Genomic DNA, 26,044 nt, shown 5'->3' with positions numbered 1-26,044 from the left:
CAGTTGATAGGGGTTCTTCCCATTCTATTCACGTTTGCAGTGCAGGAACAATTGTTTGTACGAGTTAACTGATTTCAACTTTCTCATTGATATTGTAATCAAGGAATTCTATGTTTTTTGTTTTGTTTTGTGAAGTGCACAATATTACATTTCTGAACATTTAAAGCAAGTAGCTAATCTTTGTATAACTTTGAAGTCTGAATATTTATGCACCTTCTTTCAGACAATACTTCATTGTAGATAACTGCATCATCTGCAAAAAGTCAGTTATTATCAATATTGTCCACCACATTTGCGCAGGGCACACTCAAAGTTACTTCTACATCTGTCGATGATTTTCCTTGCAAGATAACTTGCTGCTCCATCCCTTCAAAAAAAAAAAAAAAAAAAAAAAAATCATCAATTCACTCACAAATTACGCTTGATACCCGAAATGATCATACTTTTGATAATAAGTGTGGATGTGGTACTGAGTCAAATGCCTTTTGTAAATGAAGAAATAATGCATCTACCTGACTGCCTTGATCCAAAGCTTCCAGTATGCCATTTGAGAAAAGTGTGAGTTGGATTTCACCTGATCAATGTTCTCAGAATTCAGGCTGGTTGGTGTGGAGGTGGTCATTATGTCAGAGGTACCTCATTATGTTTGACTTCAGAATGTGTTCTAAGATTCTACAACAAATTGATGCCAAGGATTTTGGATGGTAGTTTGTGGATCACTCCTACTGCCCTTTTTGTTACTGGGTGTGATATGTGCTTTCTTCGAGGCACTAGGCAGGATTTTTTGATTGTGAGATCTGTGATGGACTACAGTTAAAAGAGGGGCTAACTCAGCCACAAATTTGGCATAGAATCTGATGGAGATACCATCTGGCTCTGGAGGTTTGTTAAATTTTACTGACTTCAGCTGTTTCTCAATAACACTAGCACTAACACTTATTTCACTCATCTTCTCATTCATATGAGGATTAAATTGGCGCAACTCTCCTGGATTTTTGTTTGTAAAGCAACATTTGAAAATGGAGTTCAGCATTCCTGCATTTGCTTTGTAGCCCTCAGTCTCAGTTCCTGTCTCGTCAGTGAATGGCTGGATGCTAACTTTGGTGGCACAGCCTTTACATGCAACCAGACTGTCTTTGGGTATTGTGAAAGATAATTTGACAATATTCTGCTGTGGAACTCAATGATGGCTTTGTGCGTTGCTCTCTTGACAGCCAAACACATTTAATTCAGCATCTCTTTATCTATCCTCCCATTATGAACTGTCCTACTGGGTATGTATCTATCCAGTGCATTCTTTTAAACTTGATCCATAGTTCCTCTACAAGCCCCTGTCCGGTGCAAAAAGTTTCAAGTTCTTCCTTAAGAAATAACACTACTGCTTTTGTATCTAATTTATTGCATATACATATCTTTCTATTTGTTTTAGTTGCCCTTTGTACTTTGGTAATCATTGTTGTCAAAACCATCTCATGCACTTCCTATGCACACTATATGTTTCATCAATCACGTATATTCCAATTCTTTCTACATGTATCTAATATTTACTAAAGTTGTGTGCATTACTGATTGCTGTTTTCATGTGTGCATTACTGATTGCTGTTTTCAGTATCATTGTTCATTTGTGGGCACAGTTGCAGCAGATTGGTAAGTGAAGTCCCGTGACTATTGTTGATTATATATTCTGGGTAAAATCAGACACATTTTGTATCAATTATTTGGTGTCATGGATACTAAATAAATATAAATCCATAAAACAGTATGGGCCCACAAATGCTCCGTATTATTACATTGGCTATAGTGGAAGAGTCCCCTGTCAACTTCAATAATTTTATTATTGTGGTTTCCCAGGCTTTCTCAGTGCAGTTCAGTGGTTATGAGTTTTTGGGTTTGCAGCCAAGCTGTCAATATATTTGAAAAATATTCTGACAATTTCCCCTAATTGTCCTCTTCAGATGGTTGCAGTGTAGACTTAAGCCAGGCTATGAATTGAACATGTTATGTTGCCCAAGCAATTATTTTCTGCTGCCATCAATGAATATAAGTCTCACAGAAATGAACATGACAATTTGTGAAAAATGTGGAGGAAAAGACAGCTGAGCTGTAAACCCAAAAACTAGTTATTATTGAAGAAGAACTTCAAGGTATATAGGAGCTCAAACATGCTTTTATTCAACTTGTACCTTCAACTACAGTATGCTTTGCATAATTATCAACATAATAGTGATGGTTGTAAAAGACCTCCTCAGAAGGAAAAAAAGGGGAGGTAGTTTTGAGTTCAGTGAAGCTGATAACGCAGGATAGAATCACACCCCATTGATGGAATGTATTCATTGAGATAAAACATTAGACAAAGTTCATTGATCTAAAAGGTGACTTCCAAAAATATGTTCATGTTTTTGTCTAAAAAAAGTAATATTGCTCTTCCAGAAGACTGAAGACAGTGTACTGTACATAGTTATTTTGATATCTAGTGCACTTCCCAAGATAAATGTCAAATGCCCTGCAGGCATTTCAGTCGAAAATTCAGTGCCCCCATTATGGATACACGGGATGTGGGAGATAACAAGAAGACCTTTGACCCTGTTTGTGATACTGGCAACATCCAGTAACCAACTGTGGTAAGATGTAGAAATAGAGTGACTAACAGGTCATCTGACAACTACATGATAGACTTTTTGCACAACTGCAGGACTACAATGCAGCTAGAGGAAGCTATACACAGTTCTGAACTTGCTGTCCAAGATAGTCACATTTCATCTGTGTGCAACCATTACTTCAAGATGGTAGGGTTTCATTTTCCACTCAGTACTGTGACCATTGGTTCAGAGTGTTTATTTGTCAAATTGCACTACCACTATGATATTAAAAACAAATGCTAGTTAAAAGTGTAGTAGGAAGTAAATACACGAATTAAAGGATCTGTGAAAAAAATTGTGCAAGACATATACACTGAAGAGCCAAAGAAACTGGTACACCTGCCTAACATCTTGTAGGGCTCCAGAAAATATGCAGAAGTGCTACATGATGTGGCATGGACTCGACTAATGTCTGAAGTAGTGTTGAAGGGAAATGATGCCATGAAGCCTGCACAGCTGTCCACAAACCTGTAAGAGTACGAGGGGTGGAGATCTCTTCTGAAAAGCACGTTTCAAGGCATCCCAGACATTCTCAATAATGTCCATGTCTTGGAAGTCTGGTGGCCAGCGGAAGTGTTTAAACTCAGAAGAGTGTCTCTGCAGCCAGTCTGTAGCAATTCTGGGCATGTGGGGTGTTGCATTGCCCTGCTGCAATTGCCCAAGTCTGTTGGAATGCACAATGGACATGAATGGGTGCATGTGATCAGACAGGATGCTTACGTACATGTCACCTGTCAGTCATATATAGATATCACTTCAGCTCCACATGCCCCACACCATTACAGAGCATCCACCAATTTGAACAGTTCCCTGCTGACATGCAGGGTCCATGGATTCATGAGGTTGTCTCCATAGCTGTATACATCCATCCACTTGATACAATTTGTAATGAGACTTGCCCAACCAAGCACCATGTTTCCAGTCATCAACAGCACAATGTCGGTGTTGGCAGGCCCAGGCAATGTGTAAAGCTCTGTGTCGTGCAGTCATCAAGCATACACAAGTGGGCCTTTGGCTCCAAAAGCCCATATTGATAATGCTTCATGGAATGGTTTGCATGCTGACACATGTTGATGACCCAGCACTGAAATCTGCAGCAATTTGTGGAAGGGTTGCACTCCTGCCATGATGAATGATTTTCTTCGGTTATCATAGGTTCTGTTCTTGCAGGACCTTTTCCCAGCTGCAGCAATATAAGAGATCTCATGTTTTACTGGGTTCCTGATATTCACAGTACACTTGTAAAGTGGTCATGCAGGAAAATCCCCATTTCATCACTACCTTGGAGATGCTGTGTCCCAGCCCTCATGTGCTGACTATAACATCACGTTCAAACTCATTTAAATCTTGATAACCTGCCACTGTAGCAGCAGTAACTTAGTAACTGATCCAACAACTGTACCAGACACTTGTTGTCTTATATAGGCATTGATGACCACAGCACCATATTCTGTCTGTCTACATATCTCTGTATTGCATGCACAGGCAATGCAGTGCCTGAGAGAAAAGGCAGCAGTGAGAGCAGTTGAGTCAACTAGTAACTTATAGCAGACTGGAATGAGGTGGACACAACCAGTGCTCTGGTCTGTAGCTGGTAAACAATACTGCATCGTTAACAGAGCAGGTGCAAACCAGAAGTATCAAAGGAAGAAAGTGACCTCTGTGTCTCAAATCCAGAACATGCACAATGTTAAGGGACTGATGATACACAGTGTGAGAGCTGCCAGTAATGTCTGTCAACATAGCCCAATACTAAGGGATCCAGCTGTGAAATGTCTCTGCACAGGGGATCCATTTGTTCTACAAAAGCTGCAAAGCTCACTGGAGTCACCAATACAAACAGCTGGCTCAGGCATGATGGGGATGCTGGTTTCACTTTTGGCAGGGAGCATTGTGAATGCATACATAAGGCCACTGAAATTCAACTGCATGGATTCGGTAATGCACGAGACAGTAAGTTCAGAAGGACTTGATGTCCAGTGAGCCTCAGTTCCAGACTTAGAATTTGCTCTCACTTTTCTGGTCAATACTTAGCCTCATGTACCTCCTTCATGGGAACTTCAACTTTGTACTGAGTTAACTTTTGTGCCTTCAAGCATTCACTAAGGCAAAAATGAAAGGTAATCAACTGAAGTTTGCATTGTTGTACAGAATGCTCTTGTGAATGTTTCAGTTCTAAATAGCCCAATAGAGAGTGATTCTCACGAAGAAATGCACAATAAAAATGTAAAGCTATAAGTTGTGTAATACATCTAAAGTTACCACCATGTGAGGCACATAAACAAATGTATACATCCATTTTAGTTCCAAATTTACTACAAAACTAGAATCTTTAGACATATCATAAATGAACAACATGGAATGACTATCTCAGTGATACATGTCTCAACTCTGTACTGTATGCAAACTAATGTAAAATATTTCACAATAATTGCTCATTTCACAAAATAAATAATTTTGTACCAAAAGTTTCTTTATAGGTTAACATGTAACGACATTCTTGCAGCAAGAAAATAAACAAATAAACCCACTGAAGATACCACAAAAAGTGCAGAAACATGTCTGGGTGAAAACAAAAGTACAAATGGTGTCTTGCGTTAGGCAGAATCCCTCTCTGATATTGTTGTTCATATTCCCTTCCTTGTGTGCATCTTTGAATTCCTACACAGACTCACTCTCTCTGACAAAACCCCTTCTCCACATTTCCCCCCCCCCCCCCCCCTTCTTCATCTTTGTCTCCTGTGGTCCTCACAACAAATGGGTCCCATTTACCCTGGGGTGTGGGTGACCTGCACTTCCTTTCCAACCTATTCGCTCTCCTCCCTTACAAAGTAACAATTAATACTGGAAACTAGAGTAATATGTAATTTCACTTGTGCCTACCAGCAGTAACAAATAGTTCATCTTCTGAAAATAAGTGATAGCCAGAAATTCAGAATGTACCATGGCAGTATTCAGTCACTGCTGATGTACGGCATTATCTTTTGGGGGAACTCCGTAGGTACAAACAAAATATTTAGGCTACAGAAAAAGATTGTTAGAATAATAAACCATGCTAAGTACAGAGACTCCTGTAGACCAATATTTAAAAATCTCAGTATACTGCCTCTTCCTTGCGTATATATGTATGAAATATTAAATTTCAGAAAAGGAAGTATTTTAAAAGATGGAAATGTCTTCAAATATAACTGTGATTACCACCCTCATGATACTAGGCAGAAGCATTACTTACATGTCAATACAGTAAGTACAAACATTTGTAAGAGAGGAGTGTATCATACTGGCATAATGCTGTATAATCACATGCCATCCTATTTGAAACAGATGCAAAATTTACAAAAGTTTTAAGTGAAAGTGAAAGAGTACTTGCTTGACCACTGCTTCTATTCTGTTTCTGAGTTTTTAGAGTACCAGAAAAGTGTAGTGTGATTGCTCAAATATTCTTAATAAGTCTATAATTTTATTTTATTATATTAAATTTGTCATCATTATTCAACATGTATTGAATAATTTTTAATTATTTATCCTTTCAAAATAACAATGTGTATGATGTTGTATATACTGTACCAACCTGACTTGTCCTACATCGTTTTGTGCAAAATATGTACCTAAACACGATTTACAGGACCAATAAAGAAATACAAATACAAGTATTCACTACATTTTAATTCCTTACCCAGTTGAACATAAAAAATAGCAAACATAGTGTTTCACTTGCTGTATGATCCATCTTTGAAGGGATAGGAGGTAACTGATTTTGGAATTGAGTGATGATTTTCACAGCACAGATATAGGAAGTCATTTGTGCTGCTATACAAATCACCCAGATCCACTACCAACAGTGCTTCCATATGCTGTTGGTGGGAATTACCTATACAACAGAGATTATATTTTAATATTCACCATCTCTTAATTTATATTTATCTATGCATGTTTGTATCTTTCTTCTTTTCCATTTTCTCACATTTACATTCTTCACTAAGTACCTCTCTGTCTGTTTATAAATGTTAGCTTATTTCCTTTCAGTTTATTTTCTCTGCTCTTTCTAATGCCACTGTCTAATTTCCTCCTCCCTCTCTGTTTCTTGCTTGTCTCTCTTTTGTTATGCATTCACTCAATTTCATTTTATCAATCCTTTACCTCTCTCTTTTTTCTCCCCATATCGTTTTTACATTGTTATCTCTCTTCTGTTACTTACATCTGTAGTTTATATTCTTGCCCTTGTTCTTAAATATTTCTTTTCTCTTTACTTTCTTCATGTTCAGCCGTCACATTTTTTTATTTCTGAATCTGGCCAACATGGACCTTTTAATATTTGTTTTTTTCTTTTTTACATCAACTTCAGTTCTTAACTTTTAACATTTGTAATATATTACTAGCAGTGCTTTATAATTTAATACTGGACTTTTTGACCTCTTCTTTATTCCTCTGGACAATGTAACTTGTCCTCCTGTGCCTGCTGTGATTTATCTCTCTTCAGCATAACTTTTCTTTTTCTTTTTAAATACTGACAAATTAATTTATAAAATTTTAAAAACTCAAGAGTAAAAATATTTTTTTTTAATTTGTGGGACTTGTCAATACACATCAGTTTGTTTTGTTTTATTTGCTTACAAATAAAAGCTGCTCCTCTATCATAAATATTGTTGGAAATCTTTTCATTTTCATTTTGAGGCAAAGTCAGCATTATTCAGTTTAAAACAGTTAACAATAACCTGTAGGTCCTTCAAATAATTTTTAATGGAAAATCATTAACTGAAAATCACTGTTTAAAATCTCTTAATGTATAGATTAAATGGAACAGTAATGAGTCCAGCAAACTGCACTCCTGGCTGTTGTCGATGTTCTGACCTTGGTGCCTCTACCTCTCAATCTGGTAGCTTCTCATTTGGCATCACAATGCTAAGTACAGCCAGGTCCAGTCCTCCCAAGGAAAAATTCCTTGCAGTACAGGGAATTGAACCCGTGTCCCCAGTATGAGGGTCTGTCACGCTGAGCAGACAGCTACGGATGTGGACTGATAATATGATTACACAACTTAATTTCATTGACATGGTGCATACATGTCAGTGTGACATTTTTTTATAATGAAAAGAAAAGTCAGATTACTCATACCTATTACATCCTTATCTACTATTGAGGTGCAGTTCGGTATTGTAGTACAGAAAGATTCAATGAGTGTAAAAAAGGGATTGTGTAAACAGCCAGAAACAGCAACTGAATAATACAACTGCAAAAAGTAAGAATTATTTTCAAACAATAACAAAATTTTCAAAAAATAAAAATTATTTTCAAACAACAGCTTTTAAAGTTTTTGAACACCTTTTTGATTTGCAGTAATTTTAAAACACAAATAAAGTTGTGCTGTGTAGTCAGTCATTAACATGAGCTGATAATAGCTGTAACATGCAAAACCAGTTTAAACACCTTTGTATCTGTGTTCTCCTTCCACTGTGACATATAAAGAACAAAATCAGTGAAAGAATGCAGTGTCTACTTCCGGACAGTAGAGGAGAGAGGTGCACACATCAAAAGATATTAATGTTGATAATTAGTCAACATGTACTTACCTAATACATTCATCAGGATAGTTTGTACAGTCAATAACACAGCGAAATCTTTGCCATGCTAACCATCCCATTGGAGGTGTCAATGCCAAGCCATTATCCAAGGCGACTGAAGTTTCAGCCAGAATTAAAGAAAGAAGCAGCAATTCTATTCCTGCCATATCTGGAAAGAGTAAGACCAAATCAACTACCTGTTATTTGTAATGTGTCGGGTTTATAACGATATCCAAATGTTATCAATTGTTTCTTCTCTGTGTTATCTGTTTGATAGTAATTTAATATATTTAATGTAAAGATAATGGGTACTTGGAGAAGGTGTCCCCTTAAGAAGATAATACATAACAGAAATGTGAAGAGTTGTTTTCAAATCCCTTTCACCTGCCCTCAGTCGAGGCCTTGGAAGCAACTGGTATCTGCTTTCTTTGCTAGTGTAGCATTATCAAATCTTCTCTCTTGATATAATCTCTTGATAAAGTTTTAATTCTTCTTAATTGAGGTGAATGGTCATTTCAAGAGTGGTTCTTGAGAGGGCTGACTTTCCTAACTGATATGAGCACTATCAAGAGCTGGCTACAAAAACACTTTCAAATGCCCTAAATTATGGCCTGTACAGGGTGATGTTATCTGTACTCCTTTCTTTTGTTTGCTGTCTACTACAGTTAAGTGTTTAGTTCAAGATTTATCAGGAACAAGTATAAGTAGATTTCTATGCATTATGCAATCCTAGTTTTATGAGGCAAGCATTATATTATTTTAAATTTATCCACTGGATTTACATTAATGCAAACAATTACAGATTTCACTCCATTATCTTACAAAGGAGAGTAAAGTATTTGCTCTGTCTGTGTATTTTACAGACAGCAAGGAGCACTGTCACATCAATTTGGATCCTTAAAAATTCTAAAATTTTGTTTTCGTTTTTATTACGAGAATATTTAAACTCAAAATTTTCATGCACTGGCGATTCCTAAAAATAAGTACTGTACAAAGTAAATGGCATCTCCACAGACAGTTAACTGTTTTATATCTGTATCAGTATCTCTCATCATGCCTATATATCCTTTATATCACATAAAATGAAGAACTTACAGTACCTATACCATATGTTAGATCCCTGTGGTTTCATGTTGTAGGATCTACAAAAAGATGATTTTTTTTAATTATACAGGAAATCTCTTAAATCATCACTGTTTCACACCTAATATTCGCAAACAATGGAAAGTCAGTGTTCCCTGTTGAGTGGCACAGGGACAAACAGTGAGTGTGGCAGATTGGGGCACAATTGTATACAACATGCAATCTTGAGTCCAGAATATTGAAGGCAACCTTACTATCTTGTCACAATTCTTCAGTAACCATAGCTGAGGCTCCATGGATTTAGATACAAACTGGGAGAGTCTCCAAGGTCCTATTTTGTTCCATAATTCAGAATTTAGATGCTCTGACTTCAGTATTCTGGGAGCTCACTCCAAACCACATCCAGTTCTGCAATATCAGTATTTGTGTTCTCATTTGTATAATCTGTGGTATGAGGTCCATTTAAGACACATATGTCCTTTTTGGGATTGCAATTTTCATTAATGTTGAAATATTTATATGAAGTTGTTTTTATGAAAACTGTCACTTTTATGTACATATAATACTACAAACTTCTTTTATCCCAGGCAAAAACTCTAGTGTGTGTATCTTAGCCCTATTATCCTTTATTCCAATCAATAGATTTTAATGTCATGTTGAACCATTTTTCCAATACCAAGTTCATACAGAAAGATTCAAATGTTAATTTTTCCCACACACTGCTAGACAGTGGAACGTACTATACTACATCAATAGATCAAGAAGCTCAAGCTGTTAACTAGAAATAAACCACAAATAATAAATATTATACATTTTATCAAACTATTTGTAAAGGGAATTAATATGATAATGAAGAAATAATTAGGGTGCTTTTATACGAAGCATATCAGACAAAATAAAAGAGAATAAAATAACAGGAAAATATCCAGTTCAGTTAGTGTAGGCAATAAAAATAGAGTTTGGTCAGCATAATCATAGATCATGACAGAGTCAGAGTGTTTAGAAAAAAAGACATTTAATTTTGTTATAAATATATTAAAGAAAGACTTTTATTAGTAAAACTTTTATTAAATTCAAATGACTATGTTCATTAGCAGAAAGTAAGCTACCACATAAACAGCACTACATAATATTCCGACTTCATCAGGTTAATGGGGAATTCAGTCAGGCCATGAGATTTTACATCACCAAAACAATTTTAGCATCACTACAGGAAACAGGAAAAAAGCAGATGGAATACTTGTTTATGCAATATGTGTGAATCACTTTCATTTTGTTGACTACATTGTACTGTTTGTTAGTGCAGATAAGCTTCAATAACTAATGGAAATGCATAATTGAAATAATTTTAAAAAAGTCCTAAAAAGCAATTATAATAAGACTAAACTAGTGTATGCAGTAACAAAAATACAAAAAATGAGTAGTACAAATTAACAACAAAGTAATAAAACAGCTAGTGACATTTCATATAAAGGCCAGTTGGAAACAATGGTTGGATTGATAGCAAAAGAAATAAGAGTAAAATGGTCTAGAGTACTTTTGGTAAACCACGCAGAGTTTTAAAACTCAGCTTCTGGTGTCTTGCAATGGAAAATTAAGAAACAGTGCATATTGCCAGTTTTCACTTGGGACATGCACTTACAGTGCAAAAATTCTTCAAAAACTGATGGTTGCTCAGTGAGTAATGGAGAGGAACATGTCAGGCAGTACTAGGATAGACAGCAAAACACAGGAATAGAAAGGGGAACAAATTGAAAAGAGAGATGTAATTATGCTTGTAGTGAAAGTGGAATGGAGGAGTTGGACAATATCCAAGCAAACTGAAAGTCGAAGGGCCTAGGGAACACTTTCCTAGTTTTTTTACAGATAAGACCTAAAAGATGATCTGAGAACATTAAAATCTTGCAGCAAATACAAGGATGCTTATAGATGCAGACGGTAAAGCATGGAGAAGTCTGGAGGATGTTGCAGATGTCAAATGGCTCACAGTGAAACACTGATTCACTGAGTCATAGAAAGACAGAAAGTATGCTTTTGTATCTGAAAGGGCATGTCAATGTTGCAAATCCACCCTGTCAGCACAAATGTCACTACTGTAACCAACAGTGGTTGCTCGACCCAAAGGCTGGGGAGCTGGCCCCCAGAAGAGAAAAACCTTGGCATGAGGGTCAATCTACAGAGGAGCATAGAGACTGGAATGGAGAAAAACACAAAATGTGACCAGCACAAATGACTGAAACTAGCATGTGGAACCAAGAGCATGATGTGACGTGAAAGCCAGGTCTGTGTTAGTTGATCTCAGCATAAGAATTGACTGGCCCGGCCTCTCAAGTAAACATCTGGGTCAGCAGTTCTGTCATATGGTTCTCTGCGCATACTGTCCATGGTAGCATTATGCATTACTCTGCTGCCAGCTTATCTGTGTCAATATGTATGTCCACTGACAGGGATAGTAAATTCCTCCCCCCTAAAAGGCCATGTAGGATCAAAAATGTCTCAGTTTCTGCTGTGATCTCCATCACAAAACTAGAGAGGGCACGAGATTCTCCGGCAGTCAGTCTACCACAGTAGTGGGCAACGATGACTCAGTTGACTCCATTTTGAATGAAATTATCCACATTGGCTGTAAAATACTTTTTACTGAAAGTAATGACCAGTTTCATTAATTGAAGATGTATCCTCAGGTGACAGAGATTCTTTTTAACAAACTGTAGGTGAAAGGCAACTGTCTTAGAGCAACTCTGTATTATTCACATCCAGATATAAACAAATTATGCACTAAAAGTGGTAGTTGACAGTTAAAATGAAGGGTCTAACAGAACTGTGCCACCATGAAGGTTGTTAAGTGGCAGAAAACAAGGTAATAACATGTTCAGTTGACTCCACAGCCAGTAGATGTATCCCTGTGTTAAGGCCTTCATAGAAGAAATAGCTCAGTGTGACACATGCAGCAGCTGGAGTATGCGAGGACAAAAAACTGAAGGAATAATGACTTGATAGTTTTGCTTCTGTGTGGCAAGTATGAGGACCCCTTGGATAATGTTGAATTTACTGCATGGTACTAAATCCATTCCCAAATGGGCACATTTGGGCCACCCCATCGAGACTGTTCATATGATTTTCCAGAAAACAGGAGGTAGTCGTGGCAGTTGTGACCAGCCATGCCATCAAGGGACAATCCAGCAATGTCTGCTGCAAGTATTGTCCAGTGTTGAAATGAGAGCCTTCTGTTGATGGAATCTGGATCAGGTCCCACGGGCAATAGTGATAATGCATCTGCATCTGCAAGCTGAGCAGTGAAGCGGTAAAGAATGTCATACAAGTGCCCACCTTTGCAGTTGATGTGCAGTCCTATCAGGTAGCTTAGAATAGGAGCCAAATAATGAAATCAGTGTTTTGTGTTGGTGGTGAGTATGAACTGAGCACCATACCAAAAGCACAAAACTTTTTAATGCCACAAATGTAAGCCAGTACCTCCTTTTCCACCTGTGAATAGTTACTTTGCTCCACTGAAAGCATCTTTGATGCATAAGTGATGGGCTGCTTGGTACCATCTGGGTTCCTATGTGATAGGACTGCACCAGTGCCATACTTGGACACATCAAAGGCCGGGGTTAATTGCTTACCTGGCTTAAAAGAAGTGAAACAGAGAGCAGAGTATGAACACTGCTTGAGGAAGTGAAAAGTGCACTGACAATCCACAGACCACATTAATTTGACCCCTTTTGGTGAAGCTGGTTAAGAGGCTGGCAGATGCATGTGAAACCTAGGGAATGAACTAAGCATAATAAGAAATCTTGTTCAAAAAGGAGTGGAGCTCCATCAGATTCTTGGGGCTGGCAGGTGGATGATGCATTTGATGTGCTGGTGTGTAATGTAGGGATAATGCCATATTTGCTAACCACAAGTCCCAAAAAATGCACCTTTGGGGCAAAAAGATACATTTTTCAAATTTGCCACAAAGGCCACTGTGCAGAAGGCATTGGAAAGCTGCCTGCAGATTCCATAAATGCTCCTCTTGCCATGGAGCCTACGGCCCAGAGGTCATCAACTTAGGTGACACAGCAGGGATGTCCTTAATCAAATGCTCCAAATACCTTTGATAAATTACTGGGGCAGCAAAATTCTAAAGGGTAAGAGAATAAACTGGTAAAGCCCATGGTGGGTTGCTGTATCTTCACTCCTGACATGTGTGATTTCAGAGATCACACATCCATACAGTTCGCAGGTCCACTTATAAAGACCACATGGGTTGGCCCCCTGACATGTTCTGGTGAGCCGCCAAAGAAACAGTATTATTTAAGCAATCACAAATGAGTGCTCAGCCTATTCTGTAATCTGTATTACTGCTGTCCATTCAATGTGTTCAGTGTTATGCACACCCTGTACAGTACTGCATCTTACGTTGGCTCTGTGAAGTACTACGTTCCATAAATCATGTATATTCTTGCTATAACAAACTTGGTGATGAGTGAGGGTTATGTTTTCTATGTGTGTTAGTGTCAGTGTTAAGTCTCCCAACAAACATACTGATGGAAGAAATACCCCAATGTATCACAGCCCAACAGCAAGCTTTTGTGGAACAACAGTTGGCTCTCATCACTGCTCTCAATTAAGTGGTATGTACGTGTTCGCAGCAGATCACTCTTCCATCAGTACAACCGTCATGCATCTTGGCATATGATGAATCAGCTGAAGATTGGGACCCCTATGAGACATGGTTATGCCAATTTCTCCAAGGTTTTTGCATGGGTGATGCAAACTTGTGTACCACTTTCTTTCTTTCCTGGCTTCTGCCGTGCATGTATCGGTTGTGCCAATATTGTGAAAAGGAAAGTTGCTACTCACCATATAGCAGAAATTCTGAGTCACAGATATGCACAACAAAAAGACTGTCACAAATATAGCTTTTGGCCAGTAAGGCCTTCGTCAAAATTAGACGACAAACACACATGTACACATGCATGCAAACACAACTTGCACACACATAACTGCAGCCTCAGGCACCTGAGGACAACTTGCACCTCTGCAAGAACTGGCCAGCTTACCATTTGATGAAATGTGCAACTTCTCGCAACCTATTACTGCGACAGAACGCAGTGTCACTGAGATGTGTGTAGAATTTTACCATTATCAGAAACGTCCAAACCAATCTTACAAAGTTTGGGCTGCAGAATTACATGGGTTGAGCCATCATCATAAATTTGTCATTGGTACCCTTCATAAATCCTATGTTGATCACATGGTGCATGATATTATTCATCTGCCCCAGATAGGGAACTGTGTGAAGAAGCACTTCAGTATGAGAATATCACACTTACGTATGTGCTTAATAGAGCAAAGTCATTTGAAGCATCATGAGTCACAAGTGATCAGATTGCTGCATGGGGAAAGGTACTGGAAGTTACTCAGTCAATGCCTGTTGGGCACACAGCAAATGTACAGGCAAGTTGGAAGCCATGCAGCAGAACAACCTTTGACTTAGTGTCACGTGGGGCAGTGTCGGTTATGGCTACAGCAGCAGCAACAGGATGCATCACAGCAGTGACCACTTGCTGCCTTTCTGTCTTGCCTGTACAGGTTTATCCAACATAAGTGTGCTGCATGCCCTAAGAACTGGGCTGTTCGCAACAAGTGTTGAAAGAAAGGCCACATTGCATTGGTGTGTAACTTCTCTTCAAACGTGGTGGACACAATAGTACTGATGGACATAAACTGTATTTCTACAGTGACTGTCCCCCTGAACAAATTGTTTATTGACTTGCATGTGTTTAATAAATTGCTAAAAATGCAAGTGGACACAGGAGGTGCAGTGACTTAAGCAAATGCACAAATGTACGTGGACTTGGTCTCCCCTCCCCTCACACAGGTTTTACAGAAGTTGATTAGCTACAATAAACAGCAGATTCTGATCCTAGGTCAGTTCTCCACTCCCATTTCTTACAAATCTGTTGTTTGCCTTCTCACCTTCCTTGCTGTGGATCTTTTTCATACCTGGTCAGATTAGATACATTTAACGCTTTTGGTTTCTCCATTGCCGATGAGGTAAATTTGATGTCAGATCAACTTCTGTATCAGCAATTGGAGTCCCTCTGATCTGAATTTTCATCATTATTTTCCCCTGGGCTCAGTTGTGCCACTGGTTTTCAGGCTCACATTACCGTGAAAGAGTCCACCCGTCCTTGTTTTTTCTGGGCGCGGCATGTGGTTGTCATGTTATGCGACTCTGTCAGGGCTGAACTGAACCATTTGATGTCACATAAAGTCATTTGGCCTATTTCTACCAGTGATTGGCTACACCACTGGTCTTTGTTAAGAAGTCGATGGGTAAGTTCACCTCTTTGCTGACTTCAGTGTCATAATTAATGCACAATCTGTGATGGATATATATCCTTCACCCCACTCTGACGAGCTGCTCATAAAATTATCAGGTGGCCACTTTCCACCAAAGACCACCTTACCAATTGTTTTCCATTTTGTAGTCTCAAGTACAATGTTGCCTTTTGAGGTTTCTCACACAGTGGTCAAGCTGTTGCCTCACCCTGTTGATGCAATTGCAGCTTTGCAGTGGCTGACCTCTGTTAAGAAACTGCAACCATTTCTAGGTAAAGTTACATACTACCATAAGTTTTTACTGGGCGCATCCACTGTTGTTCAGCCCCTGCATGCACTTTTGCATAAAAATGTGCCTTTTTTCTGGTCTCCAGCTTGTGGCCGGGCATTCAATTTGCTTAAATCTAAGCTTCAATCTGTCCCATGTCTGGTCACTTTTCAGCCAGCTCAGCATCTTGTGTTGGCTGCAGATGTCTCTCAGCATGATCTTGGCACACAAATATGTGAACAGGTCTGACTGACCCACTGCTAAAACTTCTAAGCCTTTAACTCCCACTCAGCAGAGGTATTCTCAGATTGAAAAGGAGACTTTAGTCATGGTGTTCACCATCAAGAAATTTTACATCTTCTTGTACGGTTCTAAGTTCTGTTTAATCATAGATCACAAGCTATTGGTTGCTCTTTTTAATCCTTCAGCTTATGTACCAGACAAGGCTCTCTTCCTCTCCTGTTATCATTATCAGATCCATTACAAGCGAATGGCGCAATATGCCAACACTGATGCCTTATCTCACCCTCCAATTGGGCCAGACCCGGAGCTCGATCAGGACAAGTTGATTTGTTTCTAAGTAGATACTGAGAACCATAACATGGTCAATGGTTTTCCCATTACTAGTGCTACAATAGTGTCGACCATCACCATGGATCCTGTACTCAGTTGGGTCCTCTCTTTTGTGCTGCACAGGTGGCCAAAAAAACCCCAGACTGTGCCTCAGATCCTTTGCGTGTTTACTTCTCCCTTCAGCACCACCTTTCTGCATTTGATGGGGTTCTTTTATTAGCTATGGAGGAGGCTGCTCCCCAGGCTGTGATTCCCTCTTCCTTACACTATAATGTACTGTGGCTTCTGCATGTCGGTCACTGGGAGACCTCTCACACCAAGGCTTTGGCTCACTGACATCTGTGTTGGCCGGGCGAGGGTGGGGACATTACACAGCTCATTGATGCTTGCACTCACTGTGTTCAGCAGCAGGTGGCCCCATCGGCATCTTGCTAACCCAGCCAAATCAAATGCAACAGCACCCTTGGAAGCGTAAACTAGCCAATTTTGCTGGGCCCTTCCTACAACAGTGTTAGCTCATTGTAATGGATGCCTATTCCAAGTTCACCCTACATAGCGTGTTGTTGGTCCACATCCATGGCAGCCATTATTTTGGCCCTGTCTAAGATATTTGCAATTGAGGGACTTCTGTATATCACAGATATTGTTAACAGCCCCCCAGTTTGTTCCTCGAGAATTTACATCTTTTTGTCAGGCTACTGATGTTCACCATACCACAACTCAACCATTACAACCTCAATCTAATCATGAGGCTGAACTCAGATGTGGAAGTATGTATCAGGCAGGTCCCCTGAAGCTGCTTTAACCCATTTTTTGAGTGTGTACCATTTCATTCCAGTGGGGGACAAGAGTCCAGAGGAGCTGCTACACGGATGCCAATCATGGACCCTTCTTGACCTGCTGCTTCCGACACCACGCTTGTGTCACCAGGTGTACCTGTCTGGGCTCGTGGTTTCGGTCACATGCCGAACTGCATTCCTGCCTTCATCAGGCTTCACTGGGCCAGAACCTTTGCATCATCTGCACTCCTGATGGGCATCACTTCAACCAGCTGCAGCTGTGCACGGGGGTTCTGTCCTGGAGTGCCCACCGCCACTCCGTCCCCACCACCACCGATGCCTGTTCCTGTGTTGCAGATGGTCTTGTTCATGCTGCTGCGGGTGTCACTGTCATGGAAATGCTGTCCCTTGTCCTGCCCTATGGCCTTTCATGAGAGGGGGCAATGGCACGCCAAACTGCTCCCTCATCACTTCGGCCCGTACCTGCCAGTGCCTGCCCACCACATGCTGCAGCAGCCACCGTCATTGGGGGATGAAATTGATGTTAGCAGCATCTTTGGTGTTTTCTGTGACTAGTAATATCAATGCCTTGTGCAATCAGTGCTTTTTTACTACCAGCACTTTTTGGTACCAGTGCTTTCTTGCTACCAGTGCTTTTTTGGAACCAGTGATTTATCAGTACCATGAATTTTTTCTGTACCATGCATTTTTCTGTACCACATATTTTTCTGTGCCTAATGTTTTTATGCATGTATACAGTTTTCCTGTCCCCTACAAGAGAGGACTGATGTATCATCACTCATGATGCATGTGATTTCAGAAATTGGGCATCCATACAGTTCACAGGCTTGCTTGTAGAGGCCACCTGGGTCAGCCCCCTGGAGCACTCTGGTGAGCTGCCAAAGAAACAGTATTATTCAAGTGAGCACAAACGGGTGCTCAGCCTATTCCATAATCTGTAAAACTGTTGTCCATTCACTGAGTTCAGTGCCACACAGCCTGTACTCCATTGCATCCTACATTGGTTCTATGAAGTACAATATTCCATAATTCATGTTTGTACTTTCTATAACAGGGGTGTGGAGCTCTAAAATGTGCTGAGAAGTGGAGTCCAATGGCAATTGCAGGTGTGTATTATGCAGATTGTTGTGGGGGGAAATACTGGCCTCTGACAACTTCACCATCTCCTCCAGATGTGGAGTGGCATATGAGTCTCCAACAAATTGTACATTGACTGTTTAAAATTGCCACAAAGGCACACAGCACCACCTGGATTTTGGATCACCACCAAAGGCATGGGTAGCCCACTGACTAGATGGATTAGGAAAAATGACACCAAGTTCCTGCCAATGCTACAATTTGTCCTTTGCTTTGTCACATGTGATGAAGGGAATGGGGCAGGTGTGACAAAATTTAGGTACTGCTGATGGCTGAAGGGAGACATGGGCCTCAAAATTTTCTGACCAACACCAGGTATTTTGAAATAGCTGACCATACAACCATAATAAAGAGACCAAATTTTGGAAGGGGACCAGTTGGGAAACTAAATGGATTCTGTCAATGATCTGGAATCCAAAAAGGAATCCAGACCAAAAATATTTTGTGCTGACAGTGAATTCATCACTAACAACAAAAGTGTCCATTCCACACTCTTATAATATACAGAGATGGAGAATTAACCCCACAGTGGAATACGCTGTTTACTATAAGATACAGCATGATATAGTGGTTACTGCAATGCAGAGCAGTCCAAGAGTCTGTATGTGTCTAATTTAATTAGGATGACTGATGCCCCGTATCTACCTGAAACTCAAATCATTCAGAACCAACATAAGCAGAATATGCAGGGACAATGCTTATGGAATAGTGCTCTGCTCACACAACCATGTACATTCAAATGCACCCACCTGCAGCACCAGTGACAGTACTCACACTAGAAAGGGAGTGGTAGTTCAAAAGCTAGAATCTAGTGTATTACAAAGGGCTTAGGAAAACTATTTCACATTTTTGCATACTCCCAGATTTACATGAGCTGAAACAGATAAATCAACTCTTCAACCTTCAAAAATAAAGAGGACTTATACACTGCAAAATGCAACTACCGTATTAAATATGTAAATGTTAGAAGGTAGAATACAGGCTGTTGGACAATTGTCTCTACCTACACTGCTCTAAATGCTCTCATATAGGATACATTCATTGAACTAAACATTTTATTAAAAATAAATGCTCTTGTTAACGAAATGTCATTTCATGCTAAACGTAAGAGCATAATGACTGTTACCAGCTGTATGCAACATACACTGTCAACTTATTTGACATTATTGCGTAATTTCGTACATAATATAAATGAAATAAACAATTTACTAACAATGATTTGGTAGCAACCCAAATCACATAATATACATTTTGTCTTTAAAAAATAACTTTATCCTTTATTTAAGCATATGTTCAAACTGTTGACCAGGAACTGAAAGGCACATTTGCAGTCACCATTTGAAAGAATGATGAACAGATGTAATTACAGTGGATGATGTGGTAGAGCATGCACTGGTGATTTGACTACACATATTGTCTGATGTAGTTGGGACTTTGTCATAGACAGCATCTTTGAGTGTTCCTCAAAGAAAGAAATCAAGAGGAGTCAAATTAGGAGATCTCATAGGTCAATTGACAACAGAATTTTGTATTATCCAGTGTCCAGGAAAATTGTCATCCATAATTGTGTTGCAACACAGGATGAGTAAGCTGGACAACCATTGTGTTGCAGCCATATACGCTGTCAAATATCCAGAGTTACCTCTTCTAGAAGAACTGGCAGAACAGTTGTCAGAAAGTGCACATATGAATGTCCATTTAGAATGCCTGAGATGAAGTAAGGTCCCACAGTATAATTACCTATGATGCCGCACCATGCTTTTATGCTCCACAGTGATTGATGTTGCACCTGTGCCAGTGTGGATTTTCAGCTGCTCGGTAGTGCAATGTTATGCACATTTACATTAGCATGGTTAGTAACCGTTGCTTCATCACTAAAGAGCACACATTGAAAAAATGAACCGGCATCTCTCAGTTGTTAAAGGGTAAACCGATAAAATTCTGTATGATGTTTGAAATCACCACTGGCAAGTGTCTGAGGCAGTGACAGATGATAGGAATTGAAATGCTGTCAATGCAGACGAGAATGACATTTATCTGGCTGATTCCATGTTCCTTGGCAGTATGTCTCATACCACTGTGTGGATTCATTAGCATCATAACCAGGACACCTTTTTCGTGTTCTCTGTCAGTTGCAGTCTTCTTTCTTATACTCTTTTTCACATTAAAGCAGCCTATCAACACTAGACTATTAATAATTCCTGCAATGGCCTGCTGTGTCAGACATTGGAGATATGGATGGATAGCCTTATATCACTGTTCTGTTTCTATGAGATTTCTTTTACATTCATCATATAAAAGCAGTATAGTCAACTTCTTCTCATTGATGTACTTGTCTGCATGCAACGAATGCTGAAGCAGAAATGAGCAGCCTGCAGTGCAGGTGAGTAAACAGGCAAATGTGTTGGCATTATGACTCAGTGTATTCACATTCTGACACAGCACAGCACGAGAGCTCTGCTTGGCAGTGTTTTCACCACTAATGCTGATTCCAGCCACCATGCTCTGAAATTCTAGGACATTTCTCGAGTTTGTTGATATTTTATCATAACTACAACATTTTTTTCTTCTTTTTTGTTTTAAAGATTTTATGGTGGACATTGCTTATACTAGTGTAATAAGTGTCATATTAATATTACTGAAATTATTTGTGATGGCTGGCCTGAGGTATTCCGTGGCAACTTACTGCCAACCTGACAGCCCCATCTTTTGAATACAGTTGTGAAATGCTTATTAAATAGTTTTGCAGTACTGCACACTCTGTTACCAATGTATTATTTACCCTTAGTGCTATCTTCTCATTTTTAGTTCTATCTGTTTTCTTCTTCACTATATCCCATATTGTCTTTATTTTGTTACCTGATGTACCTATCTTTTTCTTATAATGCATTTGCTTTGATGTCTGTATTACTATTGTCACCGTTTTGCAGTATTTCTTGCAATGAGCTACAACATTAACAACAGAGCTGTTTCTGACTGACAGATAAAGTTTCCTTTTGTCTTAACAAGGTACCTTTATTCCTTTAATAATCTGTGGCTTCTTTATAGAGTTTGGTCTAATCTGGTCTACTTTTGGGGGAAAACAACTTTCAGACAAGGTGAGAACTTTATCAGTAAAGCACTGTATTTTTCATTCATGCCATGAGTACTGTATATACCAGTATCACTCCAGTTCATGTCTTCAAGGAGTTTTCTAAGATAATCATTTTTTGTCTTACTGACCAACCTCTTGAACTCAGTAGATTTTGTATTCTGAGCAGTATGAACTTTTAACAAAACGAAATGGTATTTCATGGTCTGAGAGGCCATTGACAATTGGTTTTGTAATATAATTTTTACAAAGATAATATCACTGTGTGATTTTGAAGAGTTATCTATCCTAGACAGGAAGTGTACAGTAGGAATTATAATGTTCCTGACTGCAATAAATTCTTACTGGAAGAATTTTAGGATAAAGACGTTATCAATGGCTGTTATGAACAGTCAACTATCGTAGTTGAGAAGATTACAGAAGGAATTAAGTTGAATGATAATGTTACTGTCTGCAGAGTTTTTAAGAAAATCTACCACCAGAAACCACTATTTCAAAATTTATGAATGTCTATGTTCTTAAATTTATGACACTTTCTGAAGAATGTGGCAACTCCTCCTCTCCCCATTTCTGATCTAGAAAAGTAAGATGCTAACTGAAATCCTGCAGCACATTATACATCTATACTAGTGGTCATATGATGTTCACAGAGGCAGGTTATGTTGACTGGGTTTGATGACTCTAATTAATCAATGGAAATAAGTACTTCATTAATTTTACTTTGCACTCCTTTAACATTTTGCCATTTTGCTTCAATAAAGATAGCTAGTAGTTAATATATAACTGGATGAAAAAGAAGTTTTGGTGATTGGTGAAAATTTTGAATCTACAGCTGGTTGTACTGATGCAGCATGCCACAATTATTTTGTTTAGTTTCTTTCTCATAGTGAATATCTGTTTCAAACTTAACCTCTCTTAAAACTTTACTTCTTACTGTCCTCCCTATAGAGATATAATATATTTCTACTTTTAACATTTGTGAATATGCAGCACTCACCACTGAGTAGACAGAAAGCAGTATCTCCTATAATGAAAAGTGAACTGGCTGGTCACAAGAAAAGAAGCCGAGTGTTGTTATTAGTTGGTAAAGGTGTAGTGGAACATTAAAAGAATGGAAAAAACAGTGCTCATCATATTGAAGTGGTATGTTGTCCTAATGATCTTTGTGCTGCACAGAAATGGCTGTATGATAGCTTTTCAAATGCAAAATGTTTTTTTGTATGCAAATTACACAGGACCTCTCATTACAGATGGAGATTGTTCTCTCCAGGTAATTGCAGGAAGAGACCTTCCTGCTTGTGCTCAAATAGTGTTGACAGACAAAGTTAAAATGTCTGTTACCATTGACTCATTTTACAAACACATTATTAATATTTGTGGCACTATCAAATACTTACCTGTAGAATTATGAATACACCACTACTTAATTAGCTATCTAATTAAATTTTTTGTAGGTGAAAAAAGATACATTATGCATATACCTCAATAAAGTTTAAGACAAGAGTAGAATTTTGATCATAAGAAATTAGTTTTTCATGGATCACTGCAAAACAAGCTTTACAAAGGTGCAACAAGAGGCATTTTCTATACAATGACATGAAAATAAATCACTGTGTGATGTGAAAATAGTGGTAGTATGCTATTTGACATATTGTTTATTGTTTATTGTATTCATCATGTCCCAGGCAACTAGTGAATAGTCCCAAGCAATAGTATTTTTAAGTTAAGTACAAGGCTCAGGAATGTGATCTGTGATGTGCATTCTCCAGGAGCTGATCTTGGGTAAGAAGATCTTATAACAATAGTAATGAGTGCCAGTAACAGCTTTGACAGTAACTTTAATAATCTCAGCAGGACAAAATTCAAAGCCCACAAAACTCCACATCAAATACCAAGAAAAGCATGACAGTAAATAAATATCTTCAGTTACAATCTGATTAAAGAAGGCTCAAATGAAATTCAAAGTGACAAAGGAAGTGCCTACAGTTTTGGCTTATGCATAACCAAATATTTTGAACATATTAAGAAGGCATTCCCTATTAAAAATTGATGCATAAGAAATGAAGAAAGTAAGTAATAAAATACACAAAGAAAACTGATGTTGAATAGGACAATATAAACTCAGGCAACAAGTCAAAAACAGTGGGAATGATCATAAATCCATTAAAAATACAAAAATAAAAGCCTCTAAGAAATTAGATGGAAAAATTCTGTACAGAGAAACCCAGAAACTATAGCCAGAGCATTTAATGGCTACTACATAAATGTGTGCAAAAATCTAACAAAGGATATGTCAGGTCCAACAAGTGCTATGAATGCTTTAATAGAGAAAAGACATCTACTACAGAATTCTATATATCTATATCCAACAAGTGAAGAAGGAGTAACAAGAACCACAAATAAATTGAAAAACACAAAGTCGCAGGACATATATGATATCTCAATAAGATTATCAAGCTTTCATCCAAATTCATCATTAAACTTTTGACTAACATGATAAATGAAGCAATCATAGAAACTATATCCCTGTAGTTTAAACATTCTAGGGTAGGGTACAAAAAGGATAACACTACAGAACCTGAAAATTACAGATCTGTTAGTATTATACCAGTAATATCTAAAATATTTCAACACATTCCATATAAAAGATACTTAAACTTCTTCATGTCATAGCCAGAAGCCAAGATGGGTTCTGAAAACATAAATCTACCAACTCAGTAACACAAGAACTTGTGGACCATGTACTGCTAATATTTGACAAGGAGGAATCCATAACTGGTTTGACAGCATAAGTGTGAAGACCATTAAGCAGTAATATTTTTAAAATAGAACACAGGTTAAATTTCTTTGATTTCCTTGTCTCTTATTAATGTGTACCTGATGTGTCTCTGATCTATCAAAAGTTCTTGACCTAGTAATTAATCACAACATTCTCCTTGAAAAACTAAAATTCTAAGGGGTGAGAGGCAATGCATTCAATCTTATAAAATCCTACTTCATGAACAGATACCAAAACAAAGAAATAACAGATGATGAGAGAAATAAATCTACCCAGATATAAGTGTGATCCGAAATGCTGTGCCATAGGGAAGTGTCGTAGGGCCACTGCTGTTCTTGATGTATATTAATGACCTACCAGAGGAAATTAATTAAAGATCAGTACTATTTGTGGATGACACAAACATCTTAATTAATGGAATGGATCTATAAGTAGCTACACATAGAGCTAAAAGTTTATGCAGGCAGGAAAACTGGTTTAGAAATATTGTTGTTGTTGTTGTTGTTGTTGTAGTTGTTATGGTCTTCAGTCTAGAGAATAGTTTGATGCAGCTCTCCATGCCACCCTATCCTGAGCAAGGTTCTTCATCTCTGAGTAACTACTGCAACCTACATCCTTTTGAATCTGCTTAGTGTATTCATCCCTTTATCACCCTCTGCGATTTTTACTCTCCACGTTTCACTCCAATACTAAATTGGTGATCCCTTGATGCCACAGAATGTGTCCTACCAATCAATCCCTTCTTCTGGTCAAGTTGTGCCACAAGTTACTCATCTCCCCAGTTATATTCAGTACCTCCTCATTAGTTATGTGATCTACCAACCTAATCTTCAGCATTATTCTGTAGCACGACATTTTGAAAGTTTCTATTCTCTTCTTGTATAAACTATTTATCGTCCATGTTTCACTTCCATACATGGCTAGACTCCATACAACTACTTTCAGAAATGACTTCCTGAAACATAAAACTATACTCGATGTTAACAAATTTCTCTTCTTCAGAAATGCTTTCTTTGCCATTGCCAGTCTACATTTTATATCCTCTCTACTTTGACCATCATAAGATGTTTTGCTCCCCAAATAGCAAAACTCATCTACTACTTTAAGTGTCTCATTTCCTAATCTAATTCCCTCAGCATCACCTGATTTAATGTGACTACATTCCATTACCCTCATTTTGTTTTTGTTGGTGTTCATCTTCTATCCTCTTTTCAAGACACTGTCCATTCCATTCAACTGCCCTTCCAGGTCCTTTGCTGCCTCTGAGAGAATTACAATGTCATTGGCAAATCTCAAAGTTTTTATTTCTTCTACATGGATTTTAATTCCTATTCCAAATTCTTCTTATGTTTCCTTCACTGCTTGCTCAATATACAGATTCAATAACATTGGGGACAGGCTACAACCCTGTCTCAATCCCTTCCCAACCACTGCTTCCCTTTCATGCCCCTCGACTCTTATAACTGCCATCTGGTTTCTGTGCAAATTGTAAATAGCCTTAAGCTTCCTGTATTTGAGCCCTGCCACCTTCAGAATTTGAAAGAGAGTTTACAGGAAACATTGTCAAAAGCTTTCTCTAAGTCTACAAATGCTAGAAAAGTAGGTTTGCCTTTCCTTAATCTATCTTCTAAGATAAGTCGTAGGGTCAGTATTGCCTTGTGTGTTCCAACATTTCGATGGAATCCAAATTGATCTTCTCTGAGGTCGGCTTCTACCAGTTTTTCCATTTGTCTGTACAGAATTCATGTCAGTATTTTTGCAGCCGTGACTTATTAAACTG

General features: G+C 38.4%; 1 protein-coding gene across 4 annotated transcripts in view; it reads right to left on the bottom strand.

The window, feature by feature from the left end:
• LOC126199268 (alpha-N-acetylgalactosaminidase-like) overlaps positions 1-22,505 on the bottom strand; it is a 66,245-nt gene extending 43,740 nt beyond the window's left edge. Inside the window, exons 1-2 of one of the 4 annotated variants that reach the window (XM_049936077.1) lie at positions 22,483-22,505; positions 8,210-8,369 (exon numbers count right to left, since the gene is read on the bottom strand). In XM_049936077.1, coding sequence (XP_049792034.1) covers positions 8,210-8,367 — 158 coding nt within the window. In that variant the 5' untranslated portion in view covers positions 8,368-8,369; positions 22,483-22,505. Of the gene's footprint in view, positions 1-8,209; positions 8,370-8,512; positions 8,604-22,482 lie in introns of those variants that run through there. The other 3 variants (XM_049936076.1, XM_049936074.1, XM_049936075.1) reach the window with 3 other exon arrangements.
• Positions 22,506-26,044: the final 3,539 nt, after the last annotated feature.

The sequence above is a fragment of the Schistocerca nitens genome, chromosome 8, assembly GCF_023898315.1.
Source record: "Schistocerca nitens isolate TAMUIC-IGC-003100 chromosome 8, iqSchNite1.1, whole genome shotgun sequence".
Classification (NCBI taxonomy): Eukaryota; Metazoa; Arthropoda; class Insecta; order Orthoptera; family Acrididae; genus Schistocerca; species Schistocerca nitens.
This window is presented reverse-complemented; position numbering and strand designations above follow the sequence as displayed.